At 37.8% G+C, this 22,866-nt stretch overlaps 1 protein-coding gene across 2 annotated transcripts in view; it reads left to right on the top strand.

Annotated features, from left to right (window-relative positions):
• Positions 1-22,866, top strand: part of ARHGAP42 (Rho GTPase activating protein 42) — a 165,014-nt gene that overhangs the window by 102,332 nt on the left and 39,816 nt on the right. For both annotated transcript variants that reach the window (XM_049823141.1, XM_049823140.1), the window contains exons 5-8: positions 2,519-2,620; positions 7,113-7,223; positions 14,343-14,447; positions 18,334-18,463. In XM_049823141.1, coding sequence (XP_049679098.1) covers positions 2,519-2,620; positions 7,113-7,223; positions 14,343-14,447; positions 18,334-18,463 — 448 coding nt within the window. The remainder of the gene's footprint in view (positions 1-2,518; positions 2,621-7,112; positions 7,224-14,342; positions 14,448-18,333; positions 18,464-22,866) is intronic.

The raw sequence follows: 22,866 nt of genomic DNA, 5'->3' as shown, positions 1-22,866 counted from the left end.
GTCCTCGCAGACGGTGCCATGGAGTTCTTCGTGAAGCTTCACATATATCACAAATCTGTTAGGGAAGGAATTGGTGCTGACCCGGCTGGGCTGGGTGATTCGCAGTCTGGCACAGGTAGTCCCGCGGGAGCTCTGCCCGAGGCTCCGCATCTCATTCCTTCGGTCCGGCCTCTGAGGCAGCAAAGGCAAGCCCAGCGTCGAGCCAGATGTGCAGCATATGTCATCGGCACCCAGGCCTCGTTGTCAAAGGCCATGGCAAGTTACCCCCTGAAGCAGATGGTCTCCTGGACAGGGTAACCACCATTGAACTCCAGCAGCTTGTGACCGAAGGCTTCAATATTGTGATCAGGCAGACTCCTCTCCCAACTTTCAGTGGCGTGGGAAAAAAAAATATTTAAAAGTAATTCTCTTTGCATTTTTCATTGCATCAGCTGAGTTTGCCCTTGACTTGGGGATTTTCTCAAGATGGTGACTTTGCCACCTGTGTCACTTGGATTTGAAAATAATCTAATTCATTTTTTTATTCCAGCACCTTAACATCATTGTCTCGGAAAGCAAGACAGTATGCAACTAACTGCACCTTTTATTCAAAAGATACCTATCTGCGGTGTGTGATCAACTGAGCTGATTTTCTGTTTGTGACCGAAGGAGATGTGCAGATACTCAGGTTGCTCTTGCTTGATCACAAAGACCTGGCACTTGAGTATTCCCCAATGAAACTGTGGCTGTGGAACCAACCTGTGATTTCCGTCCCACAAAAGCTGAATTCTTGGCTAATCAGTCATTTGGCCAGTCCTGCCTTCTGCCTTCTCTCTTTCTTTTAAGAATGTGTTTGGGAAAGATTTTGGAAGATAATTCATATAGCTTCTTTTCTCTTGCTAGGCAAAATATAAGCTTTTCTTTTTTTTCTTTTTTTTTTTTTTTCCCTTTTTGCCTTTTTTTCCTCATATCTTTATAGCTGCAATTAAATATAGAAGGCATTGGGAATTTTTATGTATTGTTAATTAATATTTTGTTGGGTCAAGTGCCTTCTTTTCCTTATGATGTCTTTTGAAGATATTTCTATTGTGAGTTAATGAGAGCATTAAATTGTGCATATTTTTCTTAATAAATATATTTGAACTTTTTGCAGGATATAAAATATATGATGTGTTTTATAATCTAGTATAATTACCATTCTGAACTTTAGTCATTGGAGCTAATCAGTAAGTGGTTTGTTGTTACAGCTGGTTGATAAGTTTTCATTCATGGTGTTAAATTCTTCCTTCTATTTCTTATTTTTCTGACTGACCTGACTTTCCTATGATATGCCAAAGCAAAACAGGGCGGCGCTACAATGCAGGCTAGTTATTTGGGTTTGTATATAACAATTTCTATGGAGAAAGGCGTCAGGAAAAGAATCACTACAGTTCTGAAGATGACCTGATGTTACTGCATTATGTCCAGTAATTAGTTTTTCCACCTTTAATAGCTTTTGCACATGTGTAAGTAGGGCTGGTCATCTTGAGTTTTCTTTGTTTTCTCAACATATTCAACTTGTTAATAATTAGGATTATTAATTAATTAAGTTCTATATTATTTTATAATTAAAATTATATTTTTATCTTTAATAATACTGTGATGGGGTATTTACTCTAATTCATTTTCGCATTTCCAGGAATTTCGCACTTCTTGAAAGACGGAAAAGCTTTTGAGAAAGCTGTCTTTTTCTTAAGTTTCAGATTTAAATTTCAAAATAGCCAATTTAAAAAATTTTGAAGTATAAATTCTAAATTAGATTACAGAAAATAAGATGTTTCTTAATTTACTCATAGCAGTAGCTTTCTTTTGTATTATCATGTATTAAAGTAGTCTTACAGTAGAAATGTGAGGATTGTCTGCACATGATGGGAAAAACTTAAGAGGAGTGGGAAAGGAAAAAGCCAGGATAACTCTTTTAAATGAGAAAAGCTTAAATATTCAGACACATCAGAACATTATTGGAAACAGACTTTTGGACCAATTTCTTTTTGCAACCACGTATGTTCTTTTCCATCATCCTCATATTTTACGAGTGTGGGTGGAAAATAAGCATATTAGTCTTAAATGCAAAAGATAGGCCTATATCATCATCGTGTTTGTTATACTCACCTACCTCTTCCACAATGTTTTTATTCAGCAAAGACAGTGTGACAGGTAGGTACATTTATAAAATTTAGGGAAAATTATTTTGCATTAAATGTCTGCTTAGCAAGATACCGCCTACGTAAAACCTCATGTATATTTATTATGGGAAACTATACGAGTCTGTTGTATAGGTTTGTTATCTATAGGAAAAATCCTGCTTAATATTGTGTTTAATAATTGAATCAGTCCTCCTAGTATCTTCAGGCCCAATTTAGGATTAAACCCTAAAAACATCAGAACCAACAAAAATGGCTTTATAACCAGGCATATTTTGGCACCTATACTTTCTTCTAATTTAAGGTAGCTGTGATATTTAGTCAAATACTTTACTTGCCAATGTTTTGTTTTTCAGGATGGGAAGAAGAAGTTTGACAAGGAAAGTGAGAAATACTATTCCATCCTAGAGAAGCACTTAAATTTATCAGCAAAAAAGAAAGAATCTCATTTGCAAGATGTAAGCACTAAACATGCTCTTACCCACTTTCACATTTGCATATGGATCATGATAACAAACTGGTTCTTTTCAAGACATGCTGTATTTTCTAATGTGAAATTTTGGTGATTTCTTATAGTCACGCTTGTTGTGAGTATAAATTCCTGAGTGGGATTAATATGACCCTAATAAGAGTTAAATATTTTAACAAGGCAATGTTCTACATGTCCAACTTTGTGTACTTCAAGTACAGCTAATGTTTATTGGTTGCAACAACAGAATTATGTTACTACAATAAAAATGTGACTTTTATAAGGTGTATGTGGAATATTTGAAAGTCAAATAATTAATTGCTTTTTTTTGCTATGGTAATTTATTACTCAATGAAATTACACTTCTGTTTCACATAAATTATAATCTGAGAGACTGAACTGAGATCACTTTAATGATGTTTTTTTATGCTTCTTTTTTCTTCTTTTTCACCTTATTCTGAGATTGCAGCATCATGCCCTGAAATTGCATCCACAACTTAAGCTTTGAAGAGGCTGTATGGCTAATTCTTTTCTGGTAAAAAAACACCACCAAACCATGAAGACTTCTAGTTTAGCAGGAGGATTCCAGGGCTTTTCAGTATGCTGGTAGAAATAATTATCATTTTTCTTTGAGGCAAATTACAGTAAAACCAGCAATTTGATATCAATGACACTTTGGGATTTGTGCCAAAAGCAGTTAAAAATTGTTTTGATGGGATTACTCTTGTCATGGTGACTGATAAATCATGGGGATTTGTTTGCAGATGGAGTTTTCACAGAAGATGTGACCATCGCTGAGCCACAAATTGTAGGATATTTTTTTTTCATGTTTACCAATAATACTATGATTCGAGTTATATGAGGCTCAGCAATTCAAAATTTTTAATAATGTTTATACTGCTGAATTGCCATTGCTGTCTATATAATAATCAGTCTAGGCAAGATATTAGTTATGTAGGATTGGTTAATTTTTCCACTTGTATGTCAGTTTTTTATGTACAGCTTTCACTTCTAAATATTCCTGTGTATTGACGAAGAAGCAGTTCTGTTAGAGAGTAAGCACCAGCTGAGAAAAAAAAAATTAATTTCTTACCAAAATGTGGAAAAGTGAACTTAAGCACCAATTTACTCTAGAATAGAAATAAAATAAAATAAATAAAATAAAATATTTTACTCTTGAGACATAAGAATAATTACAGTCTAAAAACAGCAACTGAAGTGAAAAGTAACAACTGTGAATCTAATAAACTGCGGTAGAATAACAAAGGATTTGGCTCAGGTCTATAACTAATGGAAAACCAGAATAAATTTTTCCACTGTGTCCTTAAGTGACATCTCTGGATTTAAAAATCTTGTAACTGAGGCTGAGTTTTTTTGCTTTTCTGGATGCCCCGCTTGTAAAGCATCTGCGGCGTAACTTGTCATTTCTGTCTTCCCCAGTTTTACACAGCTACGGGTGTGCTGAATCAGCAACATAGACCCACCACAAGTAGAAGGTACAACAGCAAATCAGTACCAAAAATGTTAATCGGGGAGACTTGTGGCCGGTATCTGAGTGGTAAATAAAAGGAGGCCAAGCACCAATTCCTGGCCCGAAATCCAAGCGGTAGCTGTCGACTCCCATGCAGAGTGGTTTGGGTGAGCCCCGTTTATAGCCCCTGCGTCCAGAACAGAGTGTGCTGGAGCAGCCCGCAGCGGAGCCAGGGCACGGGCAGAGAACCGAGCGGTGCTGGCAGCTGGGGCTTTAGTGCTCGGTGCAAGTGAAGGGAGGTCACTCCCTCGGGCTGGCATCATGCGTTTAGTGAGATGGGAATACTGGTTTTTGGCGGCTGCTGTCACACTGAAAAAGACTTCCTCCTTTGAACTGTTGAGGTTTCATCACATTGTATGAGTTAAAGAGTACCGGGATGGGCAAGGAGTAGTTCTCATACTGTTTTGGGCTGTTTTACATATCTCACTTGAGTGCAATTGAGAGCACCGTAATTAGGCATCTAAAGTTTGATGGTCTGAACATATTCTATAGAGAGTGGTTTGCATATATTCATCTACTTGAAATGTGTTGGTATTTTAAGAGCCTGCCAGACTGCTTATGCTGTTTACATAGATGACTATACTTTTTTTTCCTTTAGCATCAAAAAAGAAACTTCATAATACTGTTTTCACTGCCTACAGAAGTCCACAGTGGAACAGATAATAGTCAGAATTGAGAGATGTGAAGAAGTTAATAAACTCCTGATTTTATTTCTCTGAAATCTGTTCCAGAATCAGGCATAAATATAGAGCAAAGGCTTCAATCCCCAAGCTTATGTGAAGTTCTGGTGTACGTTTTAGTGTTATCCTACATCAATGAAAATAGTACTCACTATAACTAGATATCATACAAGTAGAGACTCAAAATCATATCCATCACATCTCTTTAGTTTTTACGTGCAGTTTGAAGTCATAGAAAAACGTTTGAAAATCCTTTCAGCTTTTGAAACTTTAAAATCACTTTCAAAGTGGTTCTTACAAATCTGGATCCTCAGTGTTCACGCAAATTCATAAGCTTCTACAGAAGATATATTTTGGAAATTCTGATTTAGTCCCTGTATACTAGTGGTGATTATGGCCTTAATTTAGGAACCCATCCGTATTTGAGATGGCACTTGGTTGTTCTACGTATCAGTACAACTACAGTCTGCTTAAATACTGTTCGGAATAGAGATGGATTTAATTGGGTGTTTAAATACTTCTTCTGAGTTGAAACCTGAAAGAGTTAATTTCTAAAACTAAATTCTATTATTTGCTTACAGTTAAATATGAGAGCCGAGGTCTATCTCAAGTGCTTATTGACAGCACTTCTGTGAGCAAGGGTTTGCTGGATCATATCCCACAGTGGTGGCACCTGGTTCTGTTCAGCTGTGTAGCATTGCCTTTGTGATATATTTTTTGTGAAATAAAGCTATTAACAGAGTATCAGAGAAAACAGTAGCCAAATGCACTATATGAATGGCACATGGCAGAGTTAATTCTGTGGTAAAGCACTTGATTGTTGGAATTTTGAGTGCTTGATTTCTGCTTCATAGTGTTAGATTGCATACTTAATTTCCTGATTAGTTTTTTATAGGCATGGGAAGGAAATGCTAGTACTGATTCATTTGAAACGTATCATTGAGGCCTATGCTTTGAAGTAGTGTTAGAGCACTGTGCTAGGGAAGTGGATCAATATTGTTAAGAGTCTGTGCAGCTAAATCACAACAGTAGCGTGTGCTTGGCTGAAAAAAAGCAATGTTAATTATATATGGTGCTATTGATGACCAAGTCCTGCCCGAAGGAAAACACTGACTTTTTTCATTTTTACTCTTAAAAGTACTAAACCTCTTTTATGATGTATTTGCTGGTTTAATGTTTGCTTGTCAAGGGAAGACAAGGTCTAGCTTTCCCAGTTTTCCCATATTTGTTATTTTTAATGCCAGAATTGAACTAGAGAATATACAGTAGTATACTGCTATATTTTAACTGGCATACATCAAAAATAGCTGAACTGGTTTTATTCATATTACTGATAAAATTTCTTTTTGGCCTAAGATGAAAACCTAACTAATGCAGCCCAAAATGGATTTGCTTGAGAAGATTATTTGTTACAAAGAAGGATAGATTAAAATGGAATCTGCATCTCTTCTTTAAGCATTATCCACATACTATGCTGCTTGTCTGTTAGGTCCCTCTCCCATGGCTTGTTTAAATTGAGGATAAAAGCCTATTACTCTTTATCAGCTGATAAGAGTTAATTCTTTAGCTGTTTAGGCTGAAGACACTGTTTTGGTACTGGATCTTCATGTCGGGTGGTATTATTCAGGCACTTCTGACAAGTATTGCCTTGTAGCTCTGGCATTTGAAAATAAAAATGTGAAAATAATTTATTTATGAGGTTAAGGACTTAAATATGTTTATATTCCAAGTGCATGTGACTCATACTATGAAATAATAAGTTGCAAGATGTCATTGTTAAAGACAGCCTATTTAAGAAAGAAAATACCTTCTTGGGAAGGTATTTGAAGCTGAGAAACAGATAAGATTTCAGTGCATGTGTTACTGAAACATTTCAATAGAAATAACTATTTTTTTGTCTCTCCTTAATTCCTATCCTACTCACTTCTATTTGTTTTTCTAAACTTGCCATACACCAGAACAGAGTTCCTCCTGCCACCTTTCTTTGTTTCCCTCCAGGCTCTCTTGAAAACTAGAATATTAAAGTGCAAAAAGGAAGAGGAAACCAAAAAGGAGTGGGGAAAAGTCACAAAGCTAAAATATGTAACATTAGCTTCTTAAACTTGCATTTAGCTATTTTAAGTTGGTATTTTAATTTTCAGGAAGAAGACTGAACACCATGAAGCTTGTATAGTAATCTTATGGAAGATCTGTTTGTTAATGACAAAATCTGCTTTTAAAGCAATCACGAGATCAAATTAATGGTGTCTATATTTCATTTTGTCTTCTAGGCAGATACACAGATTGACAGAGAACATCAAAACTTTTATGAAGCATCATTAGAATATGTTTTTAAAATTCAAGAAGTACAAGAGAAAAAGAAATTTGAATTTGTAGAACCTGTAAGTTTTATGTTTTATTTTCTGTAGAATGCATGCATTTAAAGCTGAAAATTGAATTTAAAATATCTATTTTTTTTGCTCCCTTTTTAAATTGTGATTGCAGGTTGTTTGTATATAGACAGACATTAAGATCTTGGCTTTGGTACTTCCCATGTTTATTAAAGGATTATGTAAGAGTATCATATCTACTGTGAAGTGAAATGTCTGATGACTTGAAGAGCGCATAACATTTTAATTGGGACAACATGTAATGTTGTGTCTGTGTAACACATAATGGATGTTTCCTAATACCATGGTTTCACGGCTGAAATTTTGAGCCGGTTTTTGGATTTAAATATTCCATGTAGGCAGTGTTTCTGAGTTATACATGAAATAAAGTGACAGATCAGTTTTACTGTAGGATAGGCAAGTTTATTTTTTTTTGTTCTGGAGTCATTTGTCTTTAGTTTACTTTGCATGTAAAAGAAAGCATACGTTGACACTCCATAAAAAGAATACAAAGTTGTGTTGCAAAGTCAATGTTTAGATCTGGGATCTTCTCCTGGACTGTGTTTTCACACCCCACCCACAGCTATCTTCTGGGTCAGTCAATACCAAAAGCTGCTTGAATAGAATGTGCTAGCATATTTCTGTGGGATATTAGTAGTATTACTACTGTTCATGTCATACAGGACTAGCTTGCCGATTGCCTTAGTTAGAACCTGTAGCCCTTGACAGAGAACTTCCAATGTCACTGTCCCTTTCCATTAAGCCTACTGAGCACAGCAGAGCATCCATGGTGAAAGAGGAACATGACAAGTATAACTTTTTCTCTCTCTCCACACCATCTTCCAGCTTCCTTGTAACTAACTGAAGAAGCACTCTTGACTGTGAAACAGGTTGAATTACATTTCTAACACCCAATGTCACCAAGAAGAGCTTCTCAGATGCCTCCTTTCCATGAGATGAGAATGTATTGTATAGTGAATGTTTGACATTGATACAAACTAACGAACCTGGATTCAGCAAGCAGTACTTACAGAAATCCTATCTTTATGGCATACAGCTGCCAAATCTTAGACACGAAAACTTTGCTCGGATTCCTAAATAAGAACGTTTTTCTACCTGCCACAGATTAATCCTGAGTGTGTCTCTCTGTCTACTTCTGCAAAACTCTCACATCCTGGAAAAATCTAGCAATCTTGACCTAGCTCTGACCCTGGTATAGGAGACTTTATGCTCTTTTAAAGTAATAGAAACTTTTTGTATTGGGAAGACTCTGTACATCGGGAAATATTATTGTGCAATTGCGTATAGTTAAATTAGGGCATATTTCATCCTATGTGCTAGACAGAGAGGAAAAATAAATTTGATTTTATATATATTAGCTGGAGATGCTGAGCCTTATCCTTTTGACCAGGAGCTGCCCCACACTATGTCAGCCATCACAGCAGCAGGTATGAATTACCAAAATGAAAGAGCAATTTATCAATTCATCAGTGCTGATACTGAGCAAACAAGTAGGGAAGGTTACTGGTGAACTCAGTCTTGTGGACCTGGGTATTTCTGTCACCAGGTGTATGCATCCAGTAGGTAAAATTTACTTTTGAGTGAATCAGTTGCCATCCTGTTAGCCCGGTATGTGGATTGTTGCACACAGGTTATGACTTGATGTACCAGAGGACGGTACGGGAAACACTGTGGTGACTGAGTAATGATAGCCCTTGCAGGCAGTGTCTTCTGACTCCAGGTGTGAAATTTTTATAATCGGTCTGAATATAAATGGACCTTAAATTATAACATCAGTTATAAAATTTTGAACCTTGAAAATTCTTAGGTTTTGTTTCTAGTCTGTTGCAAACAACATGCTGGAACAAAAAAATTTACTAAAACCCATAAGGCAAAGTATGCCAAGTAAATTATAATACACATCAGCAATACCATGAGACAAATTAAAAACAAAGGTCTTCAAAATAGGCTTTCTAAAAATGCATAGTTTATGTAAGTGATGTTGGAAGTATGAGCATGTGCTCCTAGATGCAAGTAGATAAGGACAAAGCCTAACACTTTAAAATCATATATCAAAAGAATTGCCATATTATTCATTTTCATCTGTATGCTCTCCAGATGTTCGGATGCTAGAAGATGCCTGGTGGTGTGTCTATATAGACATTCCTCCTCAGGACCTCAGCTGGTTGCAGGGCATTCTAGTGCATGTGCTGCTTATGTCTCTGATTTATCAGCTCAGTGTCACATCTCCATCTAATTCTCTGTCTGACGTGTTACTAATAGACCCTTTGAAGGAGAGTTTAACAAAATAAAAGAAGCTGTTAGTGCAGTGAAGGAGGAAATTGTGATGCCCGTGTGGAAGAAGGGTAAGTTCATGACATGGGAATAGAACTTCAAAAGCAAATGATCTGCTGGAGCTCCTTCCAAGATCGTCAGTTTGTCTATGCCAAAAGATAAGGATGGTCTGGGAAACAGTGGGAGAAGTAGCCTAGCAAAAATTGCTAGGTACATTACACCTAGGACAGTAGGACAGTGGGAGTTGGTAAGGGTGGAGTATGTTCCTTCCTGGAGGAGAGTGGAGAGAGATTTTACAGTACAAAATGCTAACGACTCATACTCTGAACAGAGGATTATAATATTTAGAGTAGACTTTTGCAGCTGTTCCTCAGGCCCTGGATTTCTCTGCTGTTCTCTGCATCTTGTTTGCAGGAGTCGCTAATGTGTACTAATGTGAGTGACTGACAGCTGCCTATTTGTGATCCTCCTAGATCTTGATTTTTTCCAAGGGAAAAAAAAAATCCTAAAGCTTTTCATACAGGTCATGAATTTAAACTTTTTCAAGGACAAAGTAGTGTTAAAATTTACTTTACAGCAAGTTAAACAACAAAGCAAAGTAAGTGACAATAATCTCTCGTCCTAGTTTTGCCCTTGTGGGCCCAGAGAAGCTAGTCCAAAGCAACGCTGCTTTCTGAGGATGTTACACTTGTTAAGAGAAATACACACGCTTTCCTAGAGCTCCACTTTGTCCCTCAGCGATGCTAGGACTTCCTTGGCCTGTAGAAATCAGGGCACAGAGTTCATAAGCAGTAAACTATGTGAAAAGTGAGGGGTGGTCCATTAAATGTCACAAAATCCCAGAAGTGTTTATTTAAAGAAAAACAAACAAACAACAAACTCTGCCTGTAATTGCGTGCAGTTCCATGAGACTTCACTGTGGACATTAAATTCAATTTCCTTTTTCTTGGATTTTCTACATTATTAACTACATTCACTTTACTCTGATGAATAAGTGCTATCTACTTTTAAATAAAATGAAACCAGGGAGACAGGGACTTCTGGCTGATGTGCTGCAGGCCAAAGGTTAAATTCCTCCCCTATCCAAAACCTAAGTACAGTCGTCTTCCTGTGAGAATGAAATGACCAGGCAGTCTTAAGGTCACCAGCTCTACATAAAAGTAAATAAAGTCTCAAGAAGTAGTTGGATTTTGTTTCAGGTTCTGTGTTGAAATCCTCGTGGTGCTGGGGTAGTGAGTAGCATTGTATTACGGAGTTCAGACCTTGCTCTTTATTGATGTGACTGATTAGATACTCAGAGTGAGGTAACTGTAAGGGAATCGCTGAAAGGAAAAATTGTTGATATGAACACATCAGGCATTGTATATGATGTTTGGTGAAACAAATCACCTTTTCTTCACATGTGAAGACTACCTTGAAATACATTCTGAAAATCTTTTTTGAAAGAAAAAAGGGCTGTTTTTCTTTTCTTTATTATTTAAGATAAATCTCTTTAAAATTATGAGCCTGCCTTTAGCAGTAGTGCCACTTCTAACACCAGCAACAAGAAAACCCCACTGTGAGCATAAGCCTAGGGCAAAAGTCCTTGGCTTTTAGATCTCTTCCATGCAATGCTATGGTTATATCTGTCCTGATGGAAGTGGTTATGAAGATGCCTTAACAGCACAGGCCCATTGGGTACAGGACATTTTCTGATCCCTGTTCTTCCACCACTAGTGACATGTACTTAGAAGCAAATACCATCCTCAGTGTCAGTTGTTTCAAACAACTTGAGTAAGCTGGTCTAGGACTTGCATAAAATAAGCATATTTTTACTTTTCTTTCATTCTTCTTTTTCTAAGTGCTCAGAGTATTTGACCAAGAGAACCCCAAGGCCAGATCCTCTGCAACGCATAACTGCCAGAATACCTGAGGAGTACTTTAAAATGCTTTCAGATTTTTCTCAGCGTTTTTGTGCTGCTATTTTTTTGCTTTCTGATAAATTCAGCTTTGCTGCCACCTTGTGTTAAACGTTTTCCTCCTCAGTATTTCTTTGTGAACTCTGTAAAAGCGTTTTTGTATGGTGGAAAAGGGTTTTCTTCAATTATTGAAGCTGAAATTTAAACAGTTTGTAGTACATTCTCCTGAAGTGCCCTTTAAACTGGTCTTTAAAATTCAGGCATAAGCTGACATACTGAAACTTTCTCCCACTATTTCTTTTATAGTAATTTTGATGTGCTCTAACATTCTGGTCTGGCTGCAGTTTTGCTGAGTGCTCATATTACTCCTGCAGTGCTTCTTTAGCTGAAAAGGGTGGCTTTAGCAGTAGGCTCCTACTTACAGGTTAAATTAATCCACATCCTTTTGACTGAAACAAGTCATAGTAAGCACAGAAGTAGTTATGCTGCTGTATCTGAAGGAGCTGTAGTTGGGGATGCTGATGAGTAACTGGATCTAGACTGTGGGCATGGGCTTTGCACAGCTGGAGCCAGAGCAGAGCCTTAGTTATAATTTACTTACTTATTTTGCACTTTATTCATAAAAAAGGAAGATTAGTTTTCTTTCTTTTCTTTTATGTAATTCTTTCTAGAATTACATTATAAACCTTAAAATTATAGAACTCTTTCTAACTATTTACGTAACGAGCTTTTTAAGATAAATTGCTGTATTTGGACCTTCCTCAGAACCACTTGAATAACCAGTAAAAGACTTTCAGGGCCAGGTCCTTAGTTGAGATAATGATTTCAGCTGAACAGATGATCATGTAAAGCTGAGACAGTTTACACAAGCTGTGGAGCCCTTCACTTGAATGTGTGTTGCCTTCATTGTTTGTTTTGGTGGTGGAATGTGGTTCAGGAATTCACACCCATTGTAGAGGCCCCACAAAAAGTGGCTTTTATTCCCAAGGATCTTCCCACTTACTGGACAGCCATGGACTTTCACCACCTCTGCCTGAGGCCAGGGCTTCATCTGATCCTGCAATATCAGTAAAAACCAAGGGTGAAGTCCTTCTCCCAGCCATGCCTTCACACTTCTATTTGTGCCAGCACTGATGGTCTATTAACCTCGAACTGCTTAACTTACTAATGCAGGAAAACAGCAGGCTTCCCGAGCAGAGATGCTCATTGAAGGGCTCAGTGATGCCAGAGCTGGCACCAGGATGTGCAGGATGCTTGACAAAGCTGAATGGGGAAAGAGAGGAGGAACGGGAAGGGGAGAGCATGACTTCGGTCTGGTAGCAGCAAGTCATCATGTTAAGCTCCTCTGCCCAGCATGCTGTGTCCTTGATGTCTCATCTGTCAAGCTGTGGAATTTTGCTCGTTAAAGAGTGTAGAATGTCTTGCGATGCCGGAATGGATGGGGTTCTAAAATTGAAAAATATTATTTTAGCTATTTCCCTGAAATATATGTGTTACCTTAGTACAGCAGTCTTTTAGTGAGCAAAAGGAAAGAGGGAGGCAGAACAATTTAACTACATTTCTTCAAGTAGGGCTGAGCGTAAATTTAAAGAAAATATAAACACAGTAAAAGCTACATTTTTAAGCTGTTTCACTTACAATAATCTATGGTACTGGTAACACAAAGAAAAGTGCATTAAATATGAATCATGGCATTTTTGTTGACTGAGTCTAGGCTACTTCAATAGTCGATGGAGAGAGATAAATGTTTCCATTGGATCATTCATCCCATCCTGAGAGAGGTGTCTGAAAAAGGAAAAAGAATTATGCTCTTGAATACCTGTGGTTTTTTACTGAGTTAGGAGGCAGTCTGGACAAGCCAGTTACTTTGCCTAGATGATTACCTTTTCAATGGCTGTATTGTACTAAGATAAATCTGTCCTGTTGTTATAGCTTTTGTTATTGTACATCCAAGTTAATATCTCTTTTTTGTGTGTGTTTTCTTTACTTGCTGTTTGGTAAGCTGTTATATATAAAAAGAAAACAGTCCATAATAAAAAAAAAATAAATGCTTGTTATTTAATAGCATGTAAGATGACTTATGACAATGTCAAAACATTATTTAAATTTAGAACAGAGTAAGTTAGAAGGCTTTAAAAACTAATAGGTGGTAGGAATGCATTAATTCAACAGCTAAAATCTAGTTGCACTTTTTACTACTTAAATAATATTTTAAAGCAAACTTTAAAAAGAATTTTCAAGTGGATATGTACAGACTTCAACTGTTCTGTTGGAGTCAGTCACAGACATACCAGATAGAGTTTGCGTTTTGTTCAGAGCAGGAAGAAATAGTCTGGATTTCTTACGTTGTATTAAGCTGTCCAAAACATACTTTCAAGAGCCTCATTTGTGGAAAATAGGTCATAGCACAGCCCAAGCAATTACTATTAAGAAAGTGAAAAAATATTATGAAGAAAAAAACCCTTAAACTCTGAAAGTATGAACTTGGAAAATGTACACCATCAAAGACTCCAGCTGAAATACTGGATAAAATGACTAGGACAGTGAATTAAATTATTATGGGAACAACTTCATGACACAAAAGCCTAACACCTCTCTTTCTTAAGGTTTGACCATGATTCCTTGCTCAGCAAAGCTTTGCTATTGCAAGTAATGAAAGCTTAGAGTGTTCCAGGAGCTAAGACACAAAATGTTTTTTGCTGATGGTTTGCCGTATTTTGCTGCTGAAAACTAATAGAAAATCAACTGTCCTTAGTTTTTGCTTCCTAATATTCACCTGAATAGAAAAAGTGTGTAGTTGTTGCTAAGAACTACTTTTTCACTCTCTCAGGCAATACCTATTCCTTATAAGTTAGTGTATGTTCTGTTATCACTGTGTTATATAACATTAAAAGCGCATGTTAAAAATATATAATGCTTCTCAATTTTACCTTTTCAGCTCTTGGCCTTTCTTCAAGGATTATTTACATTTTACCATGAAGGATATGAACTGGCTCAGGAGTTTGCACCATACAAGCAGCAACTGCAGTTCAATTTGCAGAACGTAAGGATGATTTGTATTTACAACATTTTGTTTGCTAATTTAATTTCAGGATATTAAAGTAGACTCATAGCACTTTATTGGAACTCTAAATCTTGCAATGTTTTAGTAAGCTGAAATCAAATTAATATGTGAATAGGTAAAAGTTATTTTTTGTAAAGTTAATGTACATAAGATTCCTGTCAACAAATAACTTCGGAAAAATTTATCTTCAGATAGTTAATTTGTGATTTCCAGGTCAAAATTTTGGAGGCGAGAACCAGAAAAGCAGGACAACAGTAAAGTTTTGATTAGAAAACACAGTAGTCCAGATAGGTTTAAACATGTGCAAATGCTTTTTTGAGAGTGGGGCCTGTCTTCTGGAATAAGTGGATGCCCCAAAAATGCTCCAACTGGTAAAGAATGATGCAGTTTGTTTCTTTAAAATCACAGATTGCCACAAAAAGCTTTTGCTGCTGTCTGCTAGCTTTCCACTGTATATCAAGCATACTTGGGAAGCCATTCTGTGGCTGTTCTCTGGAGCATCAGAGAACTGGTGGAGCCTTCCTCCATGGTGAGCAGCTGTCACGAGTGTTAAGTTCCACCAGAAAAAAGGATCTGTTATTTTTGTAAAGAGTTACTCTCAATTGAGAAGGTGGATCTTTTGCTGTAGATTGGTCTGAATTTGGTAGTAAGAGCCATACATGACTGTGCCCAAAAATTCCATAGCTTTCAGAAATAACAAAAATGCATTTGAGCAACATACTTTTCCACTCATCATAACTGCTGTACACAAGTGTATATTTACTTCACTGTGTAACTCAGATGTTACGCTTCCAAGGACATACAAGTAACTAGATACAAAACATCTTTATGCCTGATTTGCATTAGAACCACTATCATTTGCTTTTAAGGCAAAAAGTGAAGTTCAGCATGTTAATATTGGGCCAGCCTTACATTTTTCATGACAAGTAAAGTCAAAGTACAGAACAAATTAAAAAAAAAAAAAAAAAGTGAAGGAATTCTATCATTCCATCATTTGCTCCAAATGCTGTATCTTTGGGGTGATTCCATTTCTTTTCCATTTCATTCTTTCAAGAAAAGATACTAGCCCAACAGAAATTTTTGTAGCTCCATTAGAGTCAAAGAAGCTACAACAATTTAGAAGATCTGATATCAGGTTTTTGGGGATAGTGCCTTGGCCACTGAACTTAGGGAATATGAAACAGGTCTGGGAGTACAAGAACACCTTTCTGTGCTCAATTGCTATTCCCTGTGGGTTATTGGAAAATAAACCACTGACATTATCCCTGTAGCATCTTGCTATTAGAGAGGGATATGTTGTCTCAAAGTTGGAAGATGGCATTGCCTTAACACTGTTAATGTAGATCTGCATTCTTAGGAGTACTGCAGTCTTCCAGGTTTTGCTGCAATTAAACATGTGTAGCACACCTCCATAGCCCTCTCCCCTTTTACGTCTGTTGTTCTTATATAGGTAGAGATCCCATTTAAAAGGCTGCTTGGGGAAATAAGGGAAAACCCTCTAGATGATTAACCTTTTGCTTTTGGATCGAAATGCAAATGTTCTCTGTCTGTAGAGCATCTCAGGCACCTGTCTATTCAAATTATGTATTTGCTACTCTTAGTTTGCTACTAAGACTCTTTCAGATAAAGGCACAAGGGGTCAGTGTTGTTGCACAGCACAGTTTCAGTGAAAGGGTAAAAAATGCGCTTCAGTCCAGAGATTTATTTACTTTAATATGGCAAGTTCTGAGAGGAGCATGAGCCCACAGCATAGACCAAAACTGGCATTGTAAGTCAGAATATGTTGGTATCTTCTATGCGCATTTCTATAGAAACAGAATTACTAAAGGTTTTTTTCAATTTCAATGTTAATTAAGAAATAGTTAAACATAATCTCTTCTTAAATATTATATCAGTACAACCTGAAGTTGTAAATAGACTGCAGAGGCAGAGGAAGAAGTAAAGTTAGGCAGAAGGAACAATGTATTATGATATTATTTTTTAATTACTATATCTATACACCAGAGAAACCTATACATGAAGATATAGTGGGATGCAGCACATCATTCACTGCTGTTACACAGAAGTTCAAATTCTGGCTCCAAATCTAGCCCCACAGCTTCCTTTTGCCAGCTGGGCTGTCTGCTGGCTTGTCACTCAGAGCATCCCTGAACCTCAGATTGAAGTGAAATAATTTATGTAGGGAAAGACAAACTGAGGACAGTGTTCACAGAAAATTTTGTTTAGCCTGTCTATTGTAGCTGTCAAAAGTACTCCTCTCTAATGCATTGTGTGTTAAGGTCTTGGAGAATAGTTGATCTGAACTGCTGCTTCTATTCTTAAAATTGTCCTAGAGGTTAGAGCAGGAGCAGTAACAGCTGTAGGAGTAGCAGAGTAGAGGCAGACCAACAGCTCTTAATGGGTCACCTTGTCCTAACACGACCTGTTGCACTTTCACTGTTTCAGCTGGCCAGTGCCGTACTTGGTATGTCCATTTGGCTTTGTTTTCTATAATTTGATTTGAAGTCCTGGCTGCTTAAAAGTAGTAATTAAAAACTTAATAGACAGAGATAAGCTCTGAAAATGGGTACATTCCTCCCTTGAATGGCATGTTGCTCTTGAAGGTCTCACAATGAACTCTGTTAAGTTTGGTCTGAACTGATACTTCACCCTAAGGATATAATCTGAAAAGTTCAAAGAATTTTACCTCCCTCTCTAATAATAATGTTTGTCTTCAAGAAGAAGATTTAATATGTCTATTATTATACTACCATGTAACTCCATGAATGGCCCACAAAAAGGGGAAAGTATTCACCAGTGTATAAAGTCCTCAGAGTATCTTTCTGACTAGTCAGGATTAGAGTCCATAAGATGACTTTGCAGAAACATTACAAAAATCTTTATTCTTTTCTATTACCTATAGGAGCAAAGTGTTCAACATCTGGTATATTAGTAGCAACCTATCAAACCCCTTGCACCTCATAGTAATTCTCCTCTACTATACTGTGCTTGGTGTATGGAGGGAAACTCTGGTCTCACTGAATTCAATAGGAGAAAATGTCCATTTACATGCATACAGATGTTAGCAAATAAGCAAATATGAATAACCCACCTTTGTACCTAATTGTTCACTTGGTGAGATACCTGGCTACACACATGATATTTAGGACAGACACAGTACTTCCATGCTTTTGGCAGAGTTCTGCCAGTTGTGACCTGTTTCTCACCTAGTATATTTATGCTATACTTAACTGTGGCGTTTGCATAGTCCTATCAAAAAATGTTCATGACAGTGCCAGTAACCTGACTATTCTGAGTATCAGCAGCTGCGGTATTACTGCAGATTCAGATACGCAGAGAACATTTGTCTCTTCCACATGTGGAGAGACCACAGCTGTCTGGAGACATTAGCCTGGCATTAACCCAAAGTAGTGTTTTCTGCACTGTACTTGAAGTGGTTCAGTGGGACTTACTGCTTCAGGTTTGGGGCTATGCTATCAGCAGCTTCTAGTTTCTCACAGAGAGAAAGCCTGCATCTGTCTGCAAAATACTGGGTAAGTGTACCTAAAGATATGAATGACCTCCTTTCTGAGGTTAGTGACCTGCAGAAAGAGGAATGTTACTGTTCTCAACTATGTTTCCTTTACAGTTGTGTGCTTAAGTTGAATTTTTTGTTACTATGTTATTCCTAGGCTTCTAGAGCAATTAAGACTATTATTCTTTATTGCCTTTTTTTTATTATTTTCTTTTTTTTGTCTCTGGCAAATGCTTCTGTTGGTCTCCAGTACAGTCTCCTCGGCATTATTGGTAATTAGTTCTTCGTTGTTGTTTTACTACATGCGTGAGATAACGTGGGTTTTTGTTTGTTTCCTTTTCCGGGTATTAGACCCGGAATAATTTCGAAAGCACTAGGCAGGAAGTGGAGAGGCTCATGCAAAGAATGAAATCAGCCAACCAGGATTACAGACCACCAAGTCAATGGACAATGGAAGGCTATCTCTACGTGCAGGAGAAACGTGAGTAAAACAGATGTACCTTTTAATTCGATTTGAAAGGCACAGCAACAAATGCAAGGATAAGAAAATGGTTTAGTTAGCAGGACAGCAAAACAGCTCTGTGTTCGAATGTCTGCAGACTTCTGCTATGGTTGCTTTCCAAATGATTGAGAGGTTCAAAAGAAAAATAAGTGTTTGACTTTTCAAAAAGCACTTAGAGTAGCTATGGTCAGATGGAATCATGATCAAAACACTTACAAGCAACTCAAGTCCTGCCCCCTGGGTCCTTGTGGGTAGGTCCTTGCTATTGGCCACCCCAGTGGCTGACTGGTAGCAAACTCTGCTCTGGCTGGCTGCCCTGTGCCTTGCTGCAGAAGCTGCAAGCTCCCAGCACTCTGCTTTGGCTCTACCTGCCAAACCCTGCTGTCTCCTGTACTTTCTCTGCCTGAACAGGGCCCATAGTTCACCCAGCAGGAGCAACTTCCACCTTGTTATCAGGGATCTCCACCGATCCAGCCACCTTAAGAGTAAATGAACATGCACATAATGGGAAACAAAAGTGTAAATACAGTCTGTCAGCTTCAACATTCCTGCAAATCTATACATATGTTTTATTCACTTCATGAGTATCCTGGTTTCAGCTGGGATAGAGTTAACTGTCTTCCTAGTAGCTGGTACAGTGCTATGTTTTGAGTTCAGTATGCGAAGAATGTTGATAACACTGATGTTTTCAGTTGTTGCTCAGTAGTGTTTAGACTAAAGTCAAAGATATTTCAGCTTCTCATGGCCAGCCAGGGCACAAGAAGTTGGCACAGGACACAACCAGGGCACCTGACCCAAACTGGCCAAAGGTGTATTCCATACCATGGGACGTCCCATCTAGTTTAGGAACTGGGAAGTGGGGGGGGGGGGGGCAGGGAATCACTGCTCGGGGACTGGTGGGGTGTCGGTCGGCGGGTGGTGAGCTATTGCCCTGTGCATCATTTGTACATTCCAATCCTTTTATTACTACCGTTGTCATTTTATTAGTGTTATCATTATCATTATTAGTTTCTTCTTTTCTGTTCTATTAAACCGTTCTTATCTCAACCCAGGAGTTTTACTTTTTTTTTCCCGATTTTTCTCCCCCATCCCACTGGATGGGGGGAGTGAGTGAGCGGCTGCGTGGTGCTTAGTTGCTGGCTGGGGTTAAACCACGACAATAAGACATGAGAATGAAGTGATGAACTAAATGAAGAAATAGATCTAAAGTTGTTTTAAGTGTCTGAAACTACTTGGAAGAGCCTAGCAATACATCATGTTACGAATGAAAACGGAACCAGGAAATATGTGAAAAGTCAAATGAGGGAATTCAAAACTATACGTCACCTGAAGTATCAGCTGCCACTGGTTTACATTCTAACCAGTATAGAAAACGAAGCCAAACTAGCTGTGCTAGGCAGGATCACGCAAAATCCTCAGTAAAATAGTTTTCGTTGCATGGGGTACCCAGATTTATAGATTTATTTATTCATTTTTCTATTTGCTGTGGAATCAGCCTGACACTAGAAAAGTATATAGCAGTGTTTTGGGATAGTGTGTATATGCTTGTACAAGTTTGAAGTTTGTGCAAAAATTATTAAATACAACTTTGTACCTGATTTCTCAATATAAAAATAAATAGAAGGCATCTGGATATAGAATTCCCATGTCAGACTTCAGCTGACTTGACCTCAGTTTTGAGGAGAAGTTCTTTACTGCTCCCCTTTTAGATGATACCTGAAGAGACTACATGGAGTTACAGATAATTGATTTTCCAAATAACATCATTAAATTAATCTTTATTCCACATGTGAGCTAAAAGAAAGAAAACTCAGTGCTTATCATAGTTAACCTCAACCACTTTTACTATCAGTAGCACTGAAAGTTTTAAGAAGACTCTCCATGTTTTAATTGAGTAATTAATGATAAAAGAGACCTGTGTTGAGTGGAAATTACACTGAGCCCTGCTAATGGGGGAGGGAGAAAAGGAGTGAAGCATTGGGCACATGCTGTGCTTCATTAAATAGTGAGAGGCCAACTTGACATCCTCTTACAGAAAAGAAATTTGTTCATTAGTTTATTCTGGAGTAAGAGTAATAAGGTCTGTAATCTCTGTGCCAGTGGCTGTTCCTTGTCATGCGGGTTTACTTTCCTACAACCATCATCCCATAGGCTCTTGTCAAATTATGTGCAACTGGGTTAAATGTTTGCTAGTCTTGAGAGTAAATCCTGTATATATTTATTACTGATATGCATGGTGGTAAATATGTTTTGGTTTCGGGGTTTTTTTAAATGGCAGTAGACCATAAATTGTTTTCATTCAGATGGATGGTCATGAGTAACAGACTTAAAGTTGCAATGTAGGTGTCTGGCTACAATTTTTTAATGAGAAACAGGTGACTTCTAAACTCCTCTAAAACTGCTTTGAGAGTGCTCATCTGTATATATGCCAAAAGAGTTAATGAAATGACATCAGAGGAAAAATTGATTTAGATAATTATAGATTTTGTTTTGCTAAGTGAAAACAAGTTAAAATATAGGAACAGAAAAGCTAACTTCTGAGGGTGGGTAACCAGTTGACTTTTCAATTCATGACGTTGCTTTCCTGCAAAATGCAAGCAATGGGAGAACTTCTTCCGAATCGGCATAACAGACTGTGTAAATTTCCACATCTACAGTTCTGGATTGCCAGACATCCGACTGACATGACTGATGCAATCTCTTGTATATATACCACCTTTGTGGCAGGCTACATTTAGAAGGCAAAGCCACTGTATCTATAGCAAAACTACTAGGTTTCTTTTTAACACCTTCCATTTTTATTTAACTGTTTACATTTAAAAAACCAACCCAAACACAAAACCCTTAAAATACTTCTTTTTTTTTAAACTCAGAGCTCTTTCATTCTAAAAAGAATTAAAAGGTCTGGGTACACTGTACTTCGAAAAAATCAGTATCATATTTTTCCCATGAGTAACTGCCATTGAAATGAATTGGAAAATCACATGTGAGTTGAAAGTATCATCTAGTCATTTCCTATTCTGAATTTACACAGTAGTTACAATATCACATTATGTCTGTATAGATAGATAGATGTATTTGGCACCTACATTTGTGATGGCTCTGCAGAGAGTTTGAATGCCAGACTCTGAAGCATAATGCTGTCCGAGAGGAAAGGAATGCTTTTCCTTCTTGGTACCTCTTCACACAGCCATTGGTCTCTGCAGCTGAGTACCCAGAAGCTGTGTCACTGCTAGTAAAATAAATGGGGCTCTACTCTGCCACTGAGACAAGCTTGCACAGAATATCCCACCCTCTGTGCTAAATTTCCTATCCTAAAAAATTAAAAAGGTTGTTCCAAGTTACCTATTGACTATGTGTTACCTAGTCATTGTGAATGCTGCCAGCACTGCCTATTAACCAGTGCAGTTATAGCCATAATGTTGTGGCCCAAGGGGGAGCAGTCACACTGCAAAAAACCTGAATTATCCTTTCCTCTGCAGTGCACCACCCATCTTAGCTGTACTTGTAGGACGTGGAGAGAATCAGGGAAATGGTGGGAGGATTTACTCCATGCCTGCCCTCACAGCAAAGAACACATTATAAGTGTCTGTATCCAAGCTAGGCTAGCAGATGAAGTTTAAAATACCATTGAGCTTAAGCTCAAGGGGGTTTTGTGTTTAGAATCACTAAACGTTCACAGCAATGCCTGAGCAAAGCTCTGGGTAATCCAGGAGTGAGAACATCTTCTGCATCAGAGATCCTATACTTTGCACTAGGATTAAGGAGTAGTGTGGTGTGACCTCTCCGGGATAGGGCATACATCCACTTACTTGGGGATTGCTGTAGATTTCATGTATGGCTATCTAAATCAAAGGCTAGTGAATCCCTAAGGATATTATGTTTTGGTATTGTGAGTGTGTGCACTTGTCAGTTTGTGGACACAGTCAGTGGTGTGCCACTGTTACAGCTACCTCTTCCCCAGCAGGACCCATTCCAAGGCATAAAAGGCCAATGTTTCCTGCTGAAGGTGCCAGCCAGCATTTTATCCCCCATCTCTACACCACTACTGTTTTAGAGTGCACTGTTCCTTTCCTTTCATGTAGTGAAATCACCCGTAAGTGTTCAACTACGTAAGATTTAAATCTATCTCTAAGCCTATGCCATTTTACCCACTCCCTTAAGGTAACAGACAGAAGAATAGCCTTTCTATGATACTACCAACAGCATTTGTTACCTTTGACAAGAACTCTGAGAGTAAAGGGAAATGCACTCTGACTTCATGACTTTGTCCAATTTTCTGGATCTAATACCAGACTTCAAGGTTTCCCTCAGAGAAAGGATGTAATACTGAATCCTTGTGCTTCACTTGGGTTGATAAAATCTTCACCTGTATTTCCTAG

Source organism: Accipiter gentilis, chromosome 19, assembly GCF_929443795.1.
Source record: "Accipiter gentilis chromosome 19, bAccGen1.1, whole genome shotgun sequence".
NCBI lineage: Eukaryota > Metazoa > Chordata > Aves > Accipitriformes > Accipitridae > Astur > Astur gentilis.
Note: the sequence above shows the minus strand (reverse complement) of the source record. Positions and strands in the feature narration are given on the sequence as shown.